At 44.0% G+C, this 20,548-nt stretch overlaps 1 protein-coding gene across 7 annotated transcripts in view; it reads left to right on the forward strand.

Moving 5' to 3' along the window:
- LOC122924803 (von Willebrand factor A domain-containing protein 5A-like) overlaps positions 1–20,548 on the forward strand; it is a 131,068-nt gene that overhangs the window by 21,051 nt on the left and 89,469 nt on the right. For all 7 annotated transcript variants that reach the window (XM_044276238.1, XM_044276239.1, XM_044276242.1 and 4 more), the window contains exons 2-6: positions 1,843–1,910; positions 7,922–8,124; positions 11,701–11,923; positions 14,856–15,025; positions 15,103–15,238. In XM_044276238.1, coding sequence (XP_044132173.1) covers positions 1,856–1,910; positions 7,922–8,124; positions 11,701–11,923; positions 14,856–15,025; positions 15,103–15,238 — 787 coding nt within the window. In that variant the 5' untranslated portion in view covers positions 1,843–1,855. The remainder of the gene's footprint in view (positions 1–1,842; positions 1,911–7,921; positions 8,125–11,700; positions 11,924–14,855; positions 15,026–15,102; positions 15,239–20,548) is intronic.

Below are 20,548 nucleotides of genomic sequence, written 5' to 3' on the forward strand. Positions count from 1 at the left end.
TAGATCATGTGGTATTTTTATAGAGCAGGTTGTCACGGATGCGACATTACTAAATATGACTACTTTTTTTGGTTGTTTGTTTAAGTTTTACATAACAAAGCATTTTAGAAAAAAAAATTTTTTTTTGTGTCTCCACATTCTGAAAGCCGTAGTTTGAATTATTTTTTGGGGCGACTGTCTTGTGTAGGGGCTCATTTGTTTCGGGATGAGATGACGGTTTGATTGGTACTATTATAGGGTGCACATGACTTTTTGATCGCTTGCTATTACACTTTTTGTGATGTAAGGTGACAAAAAATGCCTATTTTTACACCATTTTTAAATTTTATTTGTGGGATGAGGTGATGGTTAGATTGGTACTATTTTGGCGGGCATACGCCTTTTTGATCGCTTGGTGTACTTTTAGTGATGTAAGGTGACAAAAAATGTGTTTAGTTAATTTAGCACAGTTAGTTTTTTTCAGTGTCCATTTGAGGGGTTAGGTCATGTGATATGTTTATAAAGCCGGTCGATACGGACGCGGCGATACCTAATATGTGTACTTTTCTTTTTTTCCCTATTTTTTACTCTTTTTTATTTTTTTTACTTTATTTGGGGGAAATTATTTTTTTTTTTTACTTGAAACTTTTAATTTTAGGGGGGGGGGGAATTTTTTTTCCAACTTTTTCTTCACTTTTTTCCCCCACTTTGGGACTTCAACTTTTGGGGGTCAGATCCCCTTTACAATGCATTCCAATACTTCTGTATTGGAATGCATTGGCTATATGAGTAATACATTGTGTATTACTCATACAGCTTCCTGCCTGTGAGATCCAGGGGGCTGGATCTCACAGGCTCTCCACCGGAAGGTAGCCCCGATGCCTAAGGAAGGCATCGGGCTGCCTTCCATGCCATCTGGTCCCGTCACAGCAGAACATGAAGGGTTAATGCGCCGGCATCAGTGATTTCACCGATGCCGGTGCATGCAGCAGGAGTCCGGCTATCAGTGACTGCCAGACCCCTGCTGCGGATTGGGTCCTTATGGGGTTAAAGGGATTCCAAGCTATAGATATTGATGACCTAACCTCCAAACATGCCATCAGTATCAGATAGGTGGGTTTTCCATACCTGACACTCCCCACCGATTAGCTCTTTCGGGTAGCCCCTGTGCCGGAAACTATACAGTGTACAGAAGTGGAAGCAGACTGCTCCGTGCACTGCGTAGTGGTCATGTTGGCGTTCTGCAGCTCAGCTCCCTTTCAAGTGAATCCAGAAACTACACAGTGTATGGAGCCTTCTGCTTCCACTCTGTACAATGTACATTTGATGGCACAACAGCTACTTCAAACAGCTGATCGGTGGGGGTGTCGGGCCCGACTGATCTGATAATGATGATCGATCCTGAGGTTATCAATATCAACATCCTGGACAACCTCTTAGGCTCATCTTTAAACAAAAGGGTCAGATTAAGATTGGAAGTGGTCTCAAGCAAAACATAAAAACTTCTTATAAAATAACAACCCTTTTAATGTTCTCTTCACATTTCAGTTTTTTCTTCCATCAGAGAGATATGTCAGGAATATTTTAAGATGTATACTCCCGCCAGATACCTGTGGATATGTTTGAGCCTTCCCTCAGCGCAAACAGAGTATGTAGTAAAAATTAGATATAAATGGTCACCGCCAAACAATGCTTAGAAATCTTTGGTGCATGACGGAAGAATTTGGAGTTCTTGTTAATCTTCAGTTGTGAGTCACTGAGAACAACGTTCAAATTGAAATATGATAGAGATCAGAGATACTGAGCTGAGGAAGCACAGATACAGAGACATCCTGATGACTGTTGTGTCTTATGTTCTAACAGAGCAAGATCCAAGATGCCGCTGCCTCCTCCATGTTGTGGTCTCATCGTTGTTGGTTCCAAACTTCCTGGTGAGAATTTTTTTTCCTGTTTTTTACCAACCAGAAAATTGTATAATATCTCATTGTGGAGTCTTGGGTGAATTTTATTGTCGTCATTTCAGGGATATAGCGGTCACTATTTTCAAGGTTTATTTAACCATACTTTTATGGAATATTCATAGTGTAATGGATTAGGGTTGCACCGGATATTGAACTATCGATACCAAATCGATACCCTTAGACCCGGACCGATTCGATACCGGGTTTTTTATATTTTACGATACTAGACTGCACTACAGCGCAGCCTAGTATCAGTTCGACAACATGGCACGTGTCGCTCTCAGCGCACGCCATGTTCTCCTCAGCAGCACAGTGGAGAAGGAGGCATCTCTCCCTCTTTCCCCACTGCTGCCACCAATGAGAAGACAGGGGAGGAGGAGGGAAGGGGCTGTGGCCACTGCGCCACCACTGAAGATAATTAACCTATTAATACAAATGTAAGATGCGGGTCCCAGCGGTATAACATACTTGGCACCCACCCTCTATGACAAGGCGCTGTAATCCGGCAAACCGCAGCAATTAACTCCTCAGGTGCCGCACCTGAGGGGTTGACGGGGATTGCAGCAGCTTGTCGTAGAGTGCCTTGTCATCCTATATTTGTATTAACAGGTTAATAATCTTCATTGGTGGAGCAGTGGGCCCCCCCAACCCTCCCAGTATTATAGTCATTGGTGGCAGTGGCCACAGGGTCCCCTCCTCCCCTCCTCATTTGTGGCAGTGGTAGCTTCTGATTGGAGCTCCATCAGTGAAGTCGAAGTCGCGGGGCTCCGGTCAGTTACCATGGCGGCCAGGACGCTACTGAAGCCCTGGCTGCCATGCTAAGCTGAGCCAACCCAAAAACAAAACTAATAACCCCAAAGAAAAGTGGGAGACACACATATAAAATATATGTAATTTATTAATATATGAAACATAAGGCACAAGTGTACAGGAGGGGGGGAGACCTCATGTAAGGAGGTCAGATACAACCCCTCTCGCAAACACCCAGCTGGCAGGGAAAAAAGATGTCACAGCCCTAGGTATACATCAGCATGTAGGTGAACTGTAGGTTCACTCAAAATAACATGTACTTTTTGGGGGCAGATTTATGCCGCAATCTGGTTGAAATTGGTTGATAAACATGAGCCTATATTTCTTTGTAAAATATTGCTGCTGAAAAAGTGGAGCATCTTCTATGCAAGACTAAAGTAGCATTGGTTTAACCTTGGTAAGATGATATTTTTCAAGACTAGAATTGGTTCATTGCGCAAAAAACAATCCCAATCTGGATAACAGAGGGGGTAGCTTCCAGGTCCATGACATCCAAGTACCCTGATAGAGTATACGGACGGAGAATCTCCTGTAAAAGATTACGGCGCTCTAGCTTTCTGACGTCGGGGAGCAAGGAGTAGATTCTGAGGATGCGGGGCGGTGCTGGGCTCCTTCACGCTGGACTCATCTCAGGGACAGGACTCATCTCAGTATTTTGCATATGTATCAAATTGTTGTTTTTTTTTACTCAATAAAAGCACACAGAGCTATGGGGACTGGGTATTGCGGATGTGCTAGCGGCCATCTAGCAACCCATGTCCTCAGCTCTATACACAAAATCCAGGTGACAGGTTCCCTTTAAGGGAGATTCACAACGAATAGCTGGTACCATATCATGAATGAATGAGAGAGGTCATATGAGGCCATAATTCCCGTCCCTCCCCCTTCCTTTCAGAATTGTCAGGCTCCGCCACATTCTTCTGACCAAAGAATCCTGGGTGGGAGTCTGTTTAAATGGCAAATGAACAGTCAAATAAAGCTGATCTCTCCACAATGACACACCCAAATACACAGTACAACATGTCTACACTTTTTGCATGTCTCCATGTGAAACACTTTGAAGTCAGTTTTGACTTCACTAAGGCCCCTTTCACACGAGCGAGTATTCCGCACGGGTGCAATGTGTGATGCGAACGCATTGCACCTGCATGGAATCTGGACCCATTCATTTCAATGGAGCTGAGCAGCCCTGGCCCCATAGAAGTGAATGGGGCTTCAGTGAAAAACGCATTGCATCCGGAAGCAAGTGCGGATGCGATGCGTTATTAGGGTGAATAGGACTTCACACTCTCCCTGCTGCCCTGTGCTTTGTGCACACAGCCGCAGGGAGCTTACCATGGCAGTTAGACCAACCTATAAGAAAAAACTCACATATAATGTGTAGATAACACTGGGGTCTAGTATAATATATACTGAGCCAACCCAAAAACAAAACCAATAACCCCAAAGAAAAGTGGGAGACACACACATAAAATATATGCAATTGAGCAAAACAGTTAGTTGTTACATTTCTTTTTATATCTCTATTACCACCTGCACTTGGCACACTTGCCTCTGTCGGTATTGTACAGTTCAATGGCTATGTGCATACCTTATGCGGCCATCGCAGGTTTTTGGGTGGGCTAGTTTGCCTTGTGCTAGTTGTATATTTTTTCATTTATCTTTCTGTGCATGCAACATACATACCAGTACATGTTACTTTGAGTGAACCTACAGTTCTCACAATTTTCATGCTGATGTATACCATTTGCTATGTGATTATGTCTTAATAAATTACATATATTTTATGTGTGTGTCTCCCACTTTTCTTTGGGGTTATTGGTTTTGTTTTTGGGTTGGCTCAGTATATATTATACTATACCCCAGTGTTATCTACACATATGTATGTGAGTTTTTTCTTATAGGTTGGTCTAACTGCCATGGTAAGCTCCCTGCGGCTGTGTGCACAAAGCACAGGGCAGCAGGGAGAGTGTGAAGTCCTATTCACCCTAATAACGCATCGCATCCGCACTTGCTTCCGGATGCAATCCGTTTTTCACTGAAGCCCCATTCACTTCTATGGGGCCAGGGCTGCTCAGCCCCATTGAAATGAATGGGTCCAGATTCCATGCAGGTGCAATACGTTCGCATCACACATTGCACCCGTGCGGAATACTCGCTCGTGCGAAAGGGGCCTTAGTGAAGTCAAAACTGACTTCAAAGTGTTTCACATGGAGACATGCAAAAAGTGTAGACATGTTGTTCTGTGTATTTGGGTGTGTCGTTGTGGAGAGATCAGCTTTATTTGACTGTTCATTTGCCATTTAAACAGACTCCCACCCAGGATTCTTTGGTCAGAAGAATGTGGCGGAGCCTGACAATTCTGAAAGGAAGGGGGAGGGACGGGAATTATGGCCTCATATGACCTCTCTCATTCATTCATGATATGGTACCAGCTATTCGTTGTGAATCTCCCTTAAAGGGAACCTGTCACCTGGATTTTGTGCATAGAGCTGAGGACATGGGTTGCTAGATGGCAGCTAGCACATCCGCAATACCCAGTCCCTATAGCTCTGTGTGCTTTTATTGTGTAAAATCAACAATTTGTTACATATGCAAATGAACCTGAGATGAGTCCAGCGTGAAGGAGCCCAGCACCACCCTGCATCCTCAGAATCTACTCCTTGCTCCCCGACGTCAGAAAGCTAGAGCGCCGTAATCTTTTACAGGAGATTCTCCGTCTGTATACTCTATGAGGGTACTTGGATGTCATAGACCTGGAAGCTACCCCCTCTGTTATCCAGATTGGGATTGTTTTCTGCGCAATGAACCAATTCTAGTCCTGAGAAATATCATTTTACCAAGGTTAAACCAATGCTACTTTAGTCTTGCATAGAAGATGCTCCACTTTTTCAGCAGCAATATTTTACAAAGAAATATAGGCCCATGTTTATCATCCAATTTCAACCAGATTGTGGCATAAATCTGCCCCCAAAAAGTTGTAATTTGCAACTTTTCCCTCCCCACTCACCAGCTTTGAAGATTGGCCAGAAAAGTGGGCATGGTTTACTATGAGAAGGCATGGTCTACAACTTTCAGACAGATTTATTAATACTAAACTCAAATTTTGGCTCAAATCTATACCCGACTATAGCAGCTGCAGAAAGAAGTGCCATAGTGATTCATCCTCCTTTCTTTACCTATGACTACAGTTTTCCAGCCCAATATACTGTACTTAAACGTATTGTATCAATCAGTAGTTTGAAGAGGTTGTGGTGCTCAAGTGAGTGCTACGTCACATAGTTCATCTGTCACATAGTCTTAGGTGCAGCTCATTCCATTCCAGTGAATCGGCCTTGGATGAAATACAAAGCACAGCTGCTATACAGCGTACGGTACCAGAGGCGTAGATAAAGGCTCATGGACCCTGGTGCAAGAGTTCAGTTTGGGCCCCCCTTCCCTCAATGCTTTGCGGACAGAGGCAGGGAAGCACGTGGCCTTCATGCTGCCTGAGGCAAAAATTTAAATGCCACCTGCCCCCTTTCATGCCAAATTCTTGATCTAACCCTTCCCTCCATTCAGAGGTATAACTTGCCCAGCATGCACTTTCTATAATATCAATGTCGTCTTATGCTCCACAAGGGTCTTTGGGCCTCCTCAGGCTCCTGGGCCCGGTAGCAACTGCTACCTCTGCACCCGCTATAGCTACACCCCTGTACGGTACTGTGCTTGGTATGTTGTGAGGAGACAGTGGGGCCAGGAGTAGGAGCCCCACCAATCAAATATTGATGGCCTATCCTAAGGAAAGGCCATCAGTATAGTACTTCCGGAAATCTCCGAAAACTCATGAGCAATGTAATATTGGGGAAACTAAAAGACCAGAATGGTGCACGTCATCAGTTGTGTCCAGCCATTTTTTGGGTTGTTTTTGCAGAGCCAGACACAATGTTGTGCGCTATGTGGACAGGTTTAGCGTCTACAGACTGATGGCACCAAACAGAAAAGCATATCAGGCAGTTTGTTTTTATCTGGCGCAATTTGACATCACAGCTGATGCGCCAGAAGAAAATGAATGATCATCAATTCTAGCTTCAATTTTCCCCTCGCATTTTCTGCACCAAGCCGAAGAGAAACTGAGCCAGATTACCAGACGTACAGTATGTGAAGGAGCCATTAAATACAACCCTGATGAATAAAACTATTAGTTACTCTTCCCAAATAGCTGCAATAACAAAAGGCTTTTGAAAGTACAGATGGGTCCTTCCTTACATTTTTTACATAATTGTTTTTAAAAAAAAAAATTCCTTTGTGCTTGAAAAATCCTGAGATAAGTCATACGAGATGACTGGTTTTGAAAAACAAAAAAACTATTTGCGTTACATTGCAAATAACACGAATATACTGTATATTTTTTTTAAACTTCACTCATCTCGTAATATCTCAAGAAAGAGAAAAGGTAAGAGGGGCACAACAAAAATGTACAAAACTAAAAATAAATCAGAAGTAATGCAATGCAGAGTGTTATTTTGATGGCCTATTCTTAGGATAAATCATCAATAGGAGATCACGGGGTCCGACTCCCAGCACCCCCACTGATCAGCTGTTTGAGCCCCACTGCGCTCAGTGGAGCTTCAAAGGACGCCTCCTCACAGCTTACTAAGCACAGTGCAGTCCTCGATAGCAGTTATGCTTGGTATCGCAGCTCATCCCTATTCACTTGTATGGAACTGAGCTGCTCCTATACCATGTGACCAATGAACATGACACCACATGGCCTAGGAAGAGGCCTAAGTGTTCTGGAAGCACCATGTCCTCTAAGAACAGCTGATCAGTGTGGGTACCTGAAGTCGGACCCACACCAAACTGATATTGATGACCCGATCCTATGAAAATACAGGAAAACGCCTATTAAAGATTAAATAAGTAAAGACAAAAGACTAAACCATTGCTGGGGCCATTAGGGGACCAATCCTATCTTAAGAACCCACTCATTTTATCAGTGAGACACATAGGGTCTCATTCAGGCTACAAAGTCATAGTAGTGCCCTGTGCCCCTGTCTAACTCACCTTTGCCTTGACTAGTATGGGACATGGTATATGTTATTTACGTTATATTAGGCACTCAATCCTATCAAGAACATTACAGGTGGTTGATGCACATATTACTTCTACAATTTCTTTGGGTCATTCAGTTCCTCTCAAGGGGATCTCTGTTGACGCCCAGGTGAAAGGCTTTGTGGCTGATGTGTCTGCTACGCTCAAGTACAAGAATGAGGAGGAGAAGGCTGTGGAGGCCATCTTTGTATTCCCCATGGATGAAGACTCAGCAGTCTACAGCTTTGAGGCCAAAGTGGAGGGAAAGACCATTGTAGCCGATCTCCAGGAGAAGAAACAGGTAATTTGTTGGTGCTTTTGAGGATATCATAAAAAGTGTAACAGTGGCAACTAATGGTACCCATACGCATAAGAGCAAAGTCTGAGGACACCAATTGCAGCTAAAGACACCGATTGCAGCAATTCTAACCAATTATCTTATGTGTATGGGGTGTTCCAGAACTCCCCGGATAGGAGATATCATGGGAAAGAAGCATCAAGCATGCTAAATTTCAATATGTCGAATCCTTTGTTCTCAAAGAGCATAAAGTCCCCTTTACAAGGGCCGAGAATCTGCCATATAATTGCTAACAATCATTCATAGGGACTTTCATTTAGCAATTATTTGGAAATTTAAAGGTCCCTTTAGACGGGACGATACAGCCGGCGATTGTCGGGAGGGAAGTGTTCCCTCCCTGGAAGCACCTGCTTGTCAGCAGAGGAGACCGCCGCATTTACATGCAGCGATCTCCCCCACGGTATTGGGAGGAGCAATCGCTAATGCCATGGCTCGTTGTTTGCTGACAGCAGAGCCGGTTTACAAAGCACGATCTGGCAAATGACGATTCTTGTGTCCATATGAATTATCTATTACCCAAGTAATTGGCAGCACTTTTACACCGCCAGATAGTCGATCATAAGAGTTCCTATGAACGCTCGTTAGTGATTATCTGGTGGTCTCTTGGCCCATATAAAGGGCCCTTAGGCTACCTCAGAGGTGTCTGGCAGAGGCTTAGTCCCCTCCCCCCAATGAAAACATGCACACATGGCCAAACCAAGCATGCATGTGTTTGAGGAGTCAAGAGTAATAGCTGCAGCCGCTTAAAGGAGTTTTCCAGGATTTTCATATTGATGGCCTGTCTGTTCAATAGGCCATCAATATTAGACCAGCAGTGGTCCGACACCCAGGACCACCGACAGTCCATTGGAAAGTGGATGGAGTTGGTTACTGGAGTGCTTCTCCCATTGAAGTAAATGTGCAGTTACCATCTCCTTCCACTACACAATGGACAGAGCTGTGTAGTTCCAGCATTTCTGGCACGTAGAGCTGTGATGGGAAGTGAAGAGCAGCAGTGACCAGAATGGCATCGTCTAGGTTATTGGAAATTCAACATTTCCAATTCTTCCTTTCTATGATATAGCTAAAGAAATGTTGGTCAAACGTAAAATATTATAATAGTCTAGTGCAGTGGTGGGCAAACTTTTTGGTCAACTGAGCCAAATATCGCCAAAGCCACAATTGAAATTTCTTTTGAGAGCCACATTTTTAAAACCTAAAATATATAGGAAGGTACATTCTGTGGATGACGCTGTTATGTGAGGAATCTGTGGATGACGCTGTTATGTGGGGGATTTGTGGATGACGCTGTTATGTGGGGGATCTGTGGAGGACGCTGTTATGTGGGGGATTTGTGGATGACGCTGTGATGTGGGGGATCTGTGGATGACGCTGTGATGTGGGGGATCTGTGGCTGACGCTGTTATGTGGGGGATCTGTGGAGGACGCTGTTATGTGGGGGATCTGTGGAGGACGCTGTTATGTGGGGGGATCTGTGGAGGACGCTGTTATGTGAGGAATCTGTGGATGACGCTGTTATGTGGGGGATTTGTGGATGACGCTGTTATGTGGGGGATCTGTGGAGGACGCTGTTATGTGGGGGATTTGTGGATGACGCTGTGATGTGGGGGATCTGTGGATGACGCTGTGATGTGGGGGATCTGTGGCTGACGCTGTTATGTGGGGGATCTGTGGAGGACGCTGTTATGTGGGGGATCTGTGGAGGACGCTGTTATGGGGGATCTGTGAAGGACACTGTTATGGGGGATCTGTGGAGGACAGTGTTATGGGGGATCTGTGGAGGACACTTATGGGGACCTGTGGATGATGCTGTTATGGGGTGGATCTGTGGATGGCACTGTTAGGGGATGTGTGCTATGACACATAGGGCCATGAGGGGGGCCAGCATAAGACACACATATAGCATCTTATGCTGGGTCCCCTCATGTGTCCTAAACTGCGCACATAACTGGCTTTGTGTGTAAAGTATTTTACTACTGTCTAAAACAATCTCTCTCCTATTGATAAAATGGCCAGCCTCTGTACTCACTTTCACTATGAATGCACGGTAGCGAGCGGGCCGGCCGGTGTTCTGCCACTTTTCTATACCCGGACAAAAGGCTATACCCGGAAGTGATGTAGCTGCACCAGAAGTCGCTCGCTGCAGTGCATTCATAGTAAAAGTGAGTACAGAGGCTGGCCATTTTATCAATAGGAGACAGCTTGTTTCAGACAGTCATAAAATACTTTACACACAAAGCCAGTTATGTGCGCGGGGCCCCTTCATATATAATTGCAGCATTTTCGGGTCGGCCAAATCGCCATATCGCATTTGGCGATTATCGCGATTCGATTATTTTTTCGATATATCGTGCAGCCCTAGTGTGCAGGATGGGTCGCCGTGGGAGCCCGCACCAAGGAGCCGCATAGAAGGGTCTAAAGAGCCGCTTGTGGCTCGCGAGCCGCACTTTGCCGACCACTGGTCTAGTGTTTATGGCCACTGTTAGTCTTCTTTCAAGATGATTCCTGGGAACAGGATATTCTATACTCAAAACAAACCTTAAAATTGACTTACTAGCAACTCTACTTTGCTTAAACCTCCTATATGATACTATCATGTAGAGGAAACCTCTACTCTCTGCTGAACTGTGTGCCGTAAACGTGAACACTGTCCTATATCTCCATTAAGTTTGTTTGGTACAACCTGGGGTCAGTACTGTGTAGGTAGAGCCATGTTAATATACTGTGCATCCTACAATGCAAATCGACAAAGCATGTTTTGTGCAGACACTGACCTAGCAGGGAATGAGGGGAAGTAAGCACTTAGTAGCTATGGAATAGTGAATAGTGTATGAGCTTTATTTATCAGAACAGGTAGTGTATTTGCAAAGTTGCTAAACTTTATGTTAATGTATGTGTGACACGTTGCTCCATCTTGCTGGAAGTAACGCTCCGTTAACTCACTACCATCTAGTCCAATGATTCACAAACTGTTCAAAAATGTTCAGGTACGCATTTTACCATGAAGATTCACTGCTCAATACAGTACACCACCATCCTGATGATAAGTCGAGTGACTAAGTGAAGAGGTACAGGGGTGTGCACCAGGAAGTCAAGCATCACTATGGCACCTACCTAATCGCTGTGACGCTGGGGCATCCCTACTTGTTCGACGCTCTATATACACTGAGGAGCACATTGCCTGTTTAGTCAGATTGCTTAGTCCTAGTGAAAGTTATAACAGAATATTTATATTTGGCCTTTTTTGAGTGAATCTTCCTGTAGAAAGATATTAAACATTATATTAGAAAAACATTCTCTGGTGGTATGATGCTTTACTGAGAAAGTGAGTCAAGGAGTTAAAAACAATAGTTCCCATAATGTAAATCTTAAATCAAGCTCTGTGCAGACCCTGAACCAGCAGAAATTACTGGAAAATGTAATATGTGAAGTCTGTAAACTATATACCGTATAATATACCCAGCTAGCCGGATCTTGATGAGGTATAGCATAGCCCTCTTCTCCTTCCTCTTCCTCCAGGCTCATAAGACCTACGATGAGGCCATCAGCCAAGGCCAGCAGGCTTTTCTTCTGGAAGAAGACGAGAGCTCTGCTGATGTTTTCAGCTGCAATGTTGGGAACCTGCCACCTGGTCAGGAGGCTGAAGTGACATTAAAATATGTGCGGGAGCTTCCAGTCGAGGCTGACGGCGCCGTCCGATTTGTGCTTCCTGCTGTCCTCAACCCCAGATATACCCCAAAAGGTAAGGCAGTCAAGCTGACCCTCAAAAAATGTTCATTCTCTTATAAAGTAATTCACATGCATGCCTGCCATGTATGCACCATCCCAGCATGTGATATGGGTTCAACTGCAAGGGGTTTATCTTTTTCTACTCAGTCTTGCGCTCACCTTCAACTTAGGTTGCAAATTGAGCATAAATCACACCCCAAAACAGTCCATGCACCTAAAATATACGCTGTGGCTACATTTACATCACAGCCAATGAGATGCCACTCTGTTAACACACACAAGTATATCCTGCTCTAAAGTATCAAACATTTAATTCTCGCATTGAAGGGCTATGGATTCTTAGAGCATACAAGGAGGAAACATTAAAGTTTCACGCTTTAATAGCAAAAGGTGCAGTGCTAACAAAACACTGTACAGAAGGAGACAAAATGACATACAAACTGTTATAAAATAATTGGATACAAACAGCTAAAGGCCTAAACCTGCAATCTTTAATCTCTTATGTTTCCTTGAGGGCAGGAGATGTAACAGATCCACATCTAGGTATCCAGTCTGGCCTCAGGCGTGTGAACCCCTTTATATTGAACCAGTCATGGATTATCGTTTGAGGCCTTAGCTCGGGTTTCAGAGCTATCCTTCTGATTCATTCTCCAAACCCCTTATATGTGACTGGAAAGTATATTAAATAAGGGGATAAGTATTGTGAATATTGAATTGACACTGTCACTTGATTCATCTCACTATATGTGTTCAGAGGGATAAACAGATGTCCATCTGTTAACCCTTGAATCTAGTAGAAGCCAGGGTGAAGTGTCAAAAGTCTCACTTTATTTTCCTCAAGAAAGCTCTGTTTCCTTTATCCCCATCTTCCAATAAGAATGCCCTAGGCAGTCCAAAATAGATTTATTCTCTTGGTAAAATTAACCCTTTGGATGCCACATATGTACAGAAATGTTCCTTTTCATTACAATGCCAATACAAGTCAAAACTTTTAAGTGAACCCTTTGAGTTGTTCTTGAAAATGGTGACAATATGTCATATGTGAGATGAGTGATTGATGGTGAGGATTATGAAGGATAGTGAGACTTGATGAGGATGAAAGATAACAAGAATAATGAAGATTGAATGGACTATGAAAATAATAGAGAATGAAGGTGATTGATGTCAACAATGGTGGATCAAGAGGATGATGATAAATAATGGTGTATGAATGTGAATGGATGATTAGAAATTATGAAAAAGGGGATTATGAGGATGAATAGGAGGAGATGATGATACAACAGAGGATACTCGATTACAATGATAGTGAATGAAGAGGATGATGGTGATGGAGTAGATTATGATATAAGGGTGTCCAAAGATGATTAGGATGATGACAATATGGGATTATGCTGGATGAAAAGGATGACAGAAAATGAGGGTTATGAAGATAAATGTTGATAAGACTAGAACAGTGGAATTTTATGAGGACTGGATAATGATTTTGGATAATGTTCATGATGAATGATTGATTTCAGGGTTAATGCACGAAGAACTGATAATATACATATACTGCAGATGTCATACTGAATCACGAATGATACATAACAGTAGTCACAACCTGTTGTGATCTACAATGCATTCAGGAAGTCTTATGACCTTTCTACTTTTTTCACATTTTGTTATGTTGTGGCCTTGTGCTAAAATAAAAAAAATCTAGTTTTTCCCCCCATCATTCTGCACTCAATACTCCATAATGAGAAAGTGATAAAGTAATTTCTGTATTTTCTCCCATTCTTCTCTGCAGATCCTCAGTCAGGTTGGATGAGGAGTTGAGCACTGTCGATGGACAGCCATTTTCAGGTCTATCTAGAGATGTTCGCTTGGGTCCAAGTCAGGGCTCTAGCTGGGCCACTCAAAGAGATTTGCAGAGTTGTCCCTAAGCCACTCCTGTGTTGTATTAGCTTTGTGTGTAGATCATTGTCTTGTTTGAAGGTGAACCTTCCTCCCAATCTGAGGTCCAGAGCACTTTGGATCAGGTTTTCATTAAGACTATCTCTGTACTTTGCTCCATTCAGCTTTCCCTCAATCTTGACCAATCTTCCTGTCTGAACCGCTGAAAAACATTCCCATAGCATGATGCTGCCACCACCATGCTTCACTGTAGGGATGGCATTAGCCAGGTGATAAGCAAATGCCTGGTTTCCCTCAGACATGTCTGAATCAGAATTGAGACCAAAAAAGTCAACCTTGTTTCATCAGTCCAGATAATCTTGTTTCTCACAGTCTGAGAGTCCTGTAGGTGCTTTTTTTGCAAACTTAAGGCAGCTTCCATGTGTCATTTACTAAGCAGAGGCTTCTTTCTGGCCACTCTGCCATAAAGCCGAGACTGGTGGAGTGCTGTAGTGATGGGTGGGGAGCTCAGCCAGAGTGACCATTGGGTTTTTGGTCACCTCATTTACAAAGACCCTTCTCCTCTGATTACTTTGTTTGGTGGGGCGGCCAGCTCTAGTAAGAGTCCTGGTTGTTCCAAACTTCTTTCATTTTAAGAATTATGTAGGCCACTGTGCTCTTTGGAACTTTCAGTGCAGCAGACATTTTTGTCCCCTTCTCCAGATCTGTGCCTCCACACAATCCTGAAGGCAGTCCCTTCCTCCTCATGGCTTGGTTTTTGCTCTGATATGCTATGTCAGCTGTGAGACCTTATATAGACAGGTTTGTGCCTTTCCAAATCATGTCCAATCAACTGAATTTACCTCAGGTGGACTCTGATCAAGGTGTAGGAGTATCTCTGTTTTCACTTTGTCATGATTGGGAAAAACTTGACTCCCCCCCCCCCCCCCCCGCTAAAGGCTGCAACATAACAAATGTGAAAGGGTCTGAAGACTTTTCATAATGCATTGTATCAAGCTTATTTACTTTTCCTGCTTTTCTCCTTATTCATCGTCCCCAATTCCCCATTCTAGACCAACCTGTGAGTGTGACTGCCACACGCCCACATGTGCCTATAGGAGAGATCCCGTACACCCTGAGTCTGAGCGCACACTTCCAGTCTGCATTCGGCATTGTCAAGATAGTATCCAACTGTGATATCAGCCCTGTGGAGTACACTAATGAGGACAAGACCGCAGCCAAGGTGAGGGGATAACAGAACTATGCGGACTGCATAAATCCATAGTAAATGTCAGACATAATGCATGTTTATATTTCCAGGTATCACTGGCTGAAGGACACAAGTTTGAGAGAGACGTGGAGCTCCTTGCTTATTACTCAGAGGTGAACAAACCGAGTGTGACTGTGGAGGCTGGGACAGTACCTGCTGATGCTGCTAAGGAGCCAAAGTCATCAGGTGACTCAGATGCTCAATACGTTGACCATACCTGCTCTATGCACACTTCAAACGTCAAGTACATCTTCTAAGTAACTGTAGAGCTTTTCAATATTGACTCAAGAACCTCTCCGTAGCATCCAAGACGTTCATGAGCAGATTCATAGAAAAAAACACTTCTAAACACTCTGTATCAATAAAATGCTAACAGTTTTCCATAGTACAATACCTGCTAACTTAACCCCTTAAGGACCGGGCTCATTTTCACCTTAAGGACCGGGATAATTTTCACCTCAAGGACCAGGCTATTTTTTGCAAATCTGACCAGTGTCACTTTATGTGGTGATAACTTTAAAACGCTTTGACTTATCCAAGCCATTCTGAGATTGTTTTTTCGTCACATATTGTACTTAGTGACACTGGTAAAATGGAGTGAAAAAAAATCTCTTCACAAAAAAAATACAAAATTTACCAAACATTTAGAAAAATTCGCAAATTTCCAAGTTTCAATTTCTCTACTTCTATAATACATAGTAATACCTCCAAGAATAGTTATTACTTTAAATTCCCCATATGTCTACTTTATGTTTGGATCATTTTGGGAATGACATTTTAATTTTTGGGGACGTTATAAGGCTTAGAAGTTTAGAAGCTAATCTTGAAATTTTTAAGAAATTTTCAAAAACCCACTTTTTCAGGACCAGTTCAGGTCTGAAGTCACTTTGTGAAGCTTACATAATAGAAACCACCCAAAAATGACCCCATTCTAGAAACTACACCCCAAGGTATTTAAAACGTATTTTACAAACATTGTTAACCCTTTCGTTGTTCCACAAGAGTTAATGGCAAATGGAGATAAAATTTCAGAATTTAGAATTTTTTTGGCAAATTTTCCATTTTAATCCATTTTTTCCAGTAACAAAGCAAGGGTTAACAGCCAAACAAAACTCAATATTTTATGCCCTGATTCTGTAGTTTGCAGAAACACCCAATATGTGGTCGTAAACTACTTTACGGGCACACGGTAGGGCGTAGAGGGAAAGGAGTGACGTGTGGTTTTTGGAAGGCAGATTTTGATGGCCTTTTTTTTGGGGCACCATGTCCCATTTGAAGCCCCCCTGATGCACCCCTAGAGCAGAAACTCCATAAAAGTGACCCCATCTAAGAAACTACACCCCTCAAGGTATTCAAAACAGATTTTACAAATGTAGTTAACCCTTTAGGTATTCCACAAGAGTTATTGGCAAATGGAGATGAAATTTCAGAATTTAAATTTTTGGGCAAATTTGCCATTTTAATCAATTTTTTTCCAGTAACAAATCAAGGGTTAACAGCCAAACAAAACTCAATATTTATTGCCCTGATTCTGTAGTTTGCAGAAACACCTCATACGTGGCTGTAAACTACTGTATGGGCACATAGTAGAGCGTAGCGGGAAAGGTGCGCCGTGTGGTTTTTGGAAGGCAGATTTCGCTGGAATGGTTTATTTACACCATGTCCCATTTGAAGCCCCCCTGATGCACCCCTACAGTAGAAACTCCATAAAATTGACCCCATTTTGGAAACTACGTGATAAGGTGGCAGTTTTGTTGGGACTATTTTTAGGGTACATATGATTTTTGGTTGCTCTATATTACATTTTTGTGAGGCAAGGTTACCAAAAATAGAAATTCTGAAATGTCATCTCCATTTGCCATAAAGGGTTAATAAAGTTTGTAAAATCAGTTTTGAATACCTTGAGGGGTGTAGTTTCTTAGATGGGGTCACTTTTATAGAGTTTCTACTCTAGGGGTGCATCAGGCGTTCTTCAAATGGGACATGGTGCAAAAAAAAAAAAGCCATCAAAATCTGCCTTCCAGAAACCATACGGCGTTCCTTTCCTTCTGCGCCCTGCTGTTTTGTCATACAGCAGTTTACCACCACATATGGGGTGTTTCTGTAAACTGCAGAATCAGGGTAATAAATATTGGGTTTTGTTTGGCTGTTAACGCTTGCTTTGTTACTGGAAAAAACTGATTAAAATGGAAAATTTGCCAAAAAATGGCTATTTTGGCACAGTTTTTATTTTATTTTTTTGACCGTGTTCATCTGAGGGGTTATGTTATGGGGTATTTTTATAGAGCAGATTCTTGCGGACGCGGCGATACCTAATGTCTACTTTTTTAAAATGTATTTAGGTTTTACACTACATTATCCTTTTATAAACAAAAAAAAAAAAACATTTTAGTATCTCCATAGTCTAAGAGTTAGTTTTTCTTTAGTTTTTAGCCTATTATTTTAATTAGGGGCTCATTTTTTGCGGGATGAGAGGACTGTTTTATTGGCACTATTTTGGGGGGCATATGACTTTTTGATCACTTGCTATTACACTTTTTGTAATGTAAGGTGACAAAAAAATACCTTTTTTTTTTTTTTTTACCGTGTTCATGTAAGGGGTTAGGTCATGGGGTATTTTTATAGAGCAGATTCTTACGGACGCGGCGATACCTAATATGTCTACTTATTCAATAAATAGTTATGAAACATGCCCCCCAACCCCTAATAGTACCTTACATCCTAACCGCTTCAGTACAATGGAGGCAGGCAGGCCGGGCGGCCGGCGCGTCACTCATTGACGTCACTTGCCTGCGCCGCCTGCTTCATTCATAAAGTTTTGGTTTTAGTGTCTCAAGTCTGAGAACCATAGGTTTTTTTCGATTGTCAGTGGCTAAATGGAATTCAAATTGGGGAAGGTATTATAAATTTGGTACTCCCTGAAGCAACCGTCAATGCAGAGGCCCTGATGATCGGGGCGTGTGTGTCACACTGAGTGGTGGTGTCCTTCCGTATCCCCCTCCTGTTACACACGCTGCACTTTTTATGGGACCGTCCCTTCTTTCCAGTATGGGGGACCACACCTGGAAAGTGTTGGCCAGGGACAATCCGGGCGCCTCCAGTTCCCGAGGTACTCCGGCCAGCTCTTTCCCAGTCAGAAAAGATCAGGGCCTTGAGGACTGCCTCATAGAACTAAAGGAATTTTGCTGTGTTGCCAGAGCTCTGGGACAGCACAAAAGAGTTGTACATGGCAACCTGCACCAAGTAGACCCCAACTTTTTTGTACCATGCCCGGGTTTTGCGCATGGCATTATATTGCTTTAGGACTTGATCAAAGAGATCAACTCCTCCCATATACCGATTGTAGTCGACGATACAATCGGGCTTGAGGACCGTTGCCGCAGTACCTCGCACAGGGACAGGGGTGATGCCGTTACCGTGAATTGTGGACAGTACAAGGACATCCCTCTTGTCCTTATATCTCCTTATGTCCTTATGTCTTACCCCTGGGGATAGGTACTTGGAGGGGGTGGGTAGGGAGGCCGCGTTGATTTTTCTGCACGGTCCCACAGGAGGACGTGGATCTAGCGGCGAGGGACTGGAAGAAGGGGATACTAGTATAAAAGTTATCCACGTACAAGTGGTAACCGTTATCCAGCAGTGGGTGCATAAGGTCCCACACAACTTTGCCGCTAACACCCAGAGTGGGGGGACATTCTGGGGGTTCAATACGGGAATCTTGCCCCTTGTACACACGAAACTTGTAAGTGTACCCTGAGGTACTCTCACAAAGTTTGTACAGCTTCACGCCATACCTCGCCCGCTTAGAGGGAACATACTGGTGAAAAATGTGTCTCCCCTTGAAAGCAACGAGAGACTCATCAACCGCGACCTCCCTTCCAGGTACACAGGCCTCCAAAAATTTGGCCCCGGAGTGATCGATGACCGGCCTCATTTTGTACAGGCGGTCATAGGCAGGATCACCTCGGGAGGGGGGGGGGCATTCTGCATTATCTGCATAATGCAGGCATTTCCGGATGGCCTCAAACCGGGTATATGTCATGGCCGTACTGTAAAGTGGGGTCTGTAGAGGACGTCCCCACTCCAGTAATGCCTGACACTGTGTTTTTTGGCTAGGCCCATGTGCAGCACGTGGCCCCAAAACGTCCTCATCTCAGCTGCACTGACCGGAGTCCAGCCACCGGCCCTAGCCAAAAAGGAGCCCGGGTGTTGAGCAATGAACTGTTGGGCGTACAGGTTCGTTTGCTCCACCATCAGATTCACAAAGTGGTCACTGAAAAAAAGACTAAAATAGTCATGGATTCCTTCTTGGCTAACAAAATCAGGAATGACAGGCTCAAAATGCTCTGGGGTACACCAGACAAGTTCACCGTTAAGTCCACCTGAGCCCCCTATATGGTGGGCCGGAAAACTAGTACGATCCCCAGAGCTGCTCGTACTAGTGTGGGCCACAGGGTCCCTGGCATGGCGGTCCCCTTGCTCCGCCTGGCGGCGTCTCTGCGGATGACAAGAGGAAAGTGGGGTCATCTTCGTCCTCACTGGGACTTTCTGATTCGGAGGCAAGCAGGGCGTATGCCTCCTCGGCCGAGAACGTCCAGTGGGCCATAGGGAAGTGTGTGTGTGTGTGTGTGTGTGTGTGTAAAATCCCCAAAAGTGTACAAAAATAAATAAATACAAAATATTCAAACACGCTGATCAGTGGTACGAAGTTGATCAGCGGTGGGGTGGGCATTGCGCTAGCAGTGGCCGGACGCTAAGAGTGCCGGGCACAGTCAGCGCATGCAAAAAAAAAACAACAAAAAAAACACTTGCGCCCAAAAAAATCTTGTGGGTGGGGGGGGAGCTCTAGCTGCAGCACCCCTGGGGGGTCTTGGGTCACACAGCTGAGTGCTGTGGACCCCAGACACCCGATCCAGGTGCTATACCGCAATAAAAAAAACTTTTTTTTTCCCCCCTAACTCTCCCTCACTATCCCTGCCTAATGGCACAAAAAAAACTCACAGTACAGTCGGAGGCTTCTCTCTCTCCTGCTCCACGGACCTGTATGAGCGGGGAGAGGAGCTCCGGCAATTCAAAACTGCCGCTCCGTCCGCCCACCTGCCCAGCCGTCCATCGATCCTGAAAGGTGGAGTGACCGCCACCTCTCAGGATCGCAGGACAGTGATTGGTGGTGTATTATCGCACCACCGATCACCGTCCGATTCCGGGTTATCGGGTCACCAGAGACCCGAATAACCCGGAAACACAGCAAACCGCAGATCTGAATTGACCTGCGGTTTGCTGCGATAGCTGACATGGGGGTCACAGGACCCCCCTGGGCATTGTACCAAGGTGCCTGCTCAATGATTTGAGCAGGTACCTTGTTCTGATCACCGCCTGCCGCGTGGCGGTGATCGGAAATACACAGGGCGTACAGTTATGCCCTGTGTCCTTAAGAGGTTAAAGAGGACCTGTCACCGCTCCTGACATGCCTGTTTTACTAACTACCTGCATTCC

Source organism: Bufo gargarizans, chromosome 1 (assembly GCF_014858855.1).
Source record: "Bufo gargarizans isolate SCDJY-AF-19 chromosome 1, ASM1485885v1, whole genome shotgun sequence".
Classification (NCBI taxonomy): domain Eukaryota; kingdom Metazoa; phylum Chordata; class Amphibia; order Anura; family Bufonidae; genus Bufo; species Bufo gargarizans.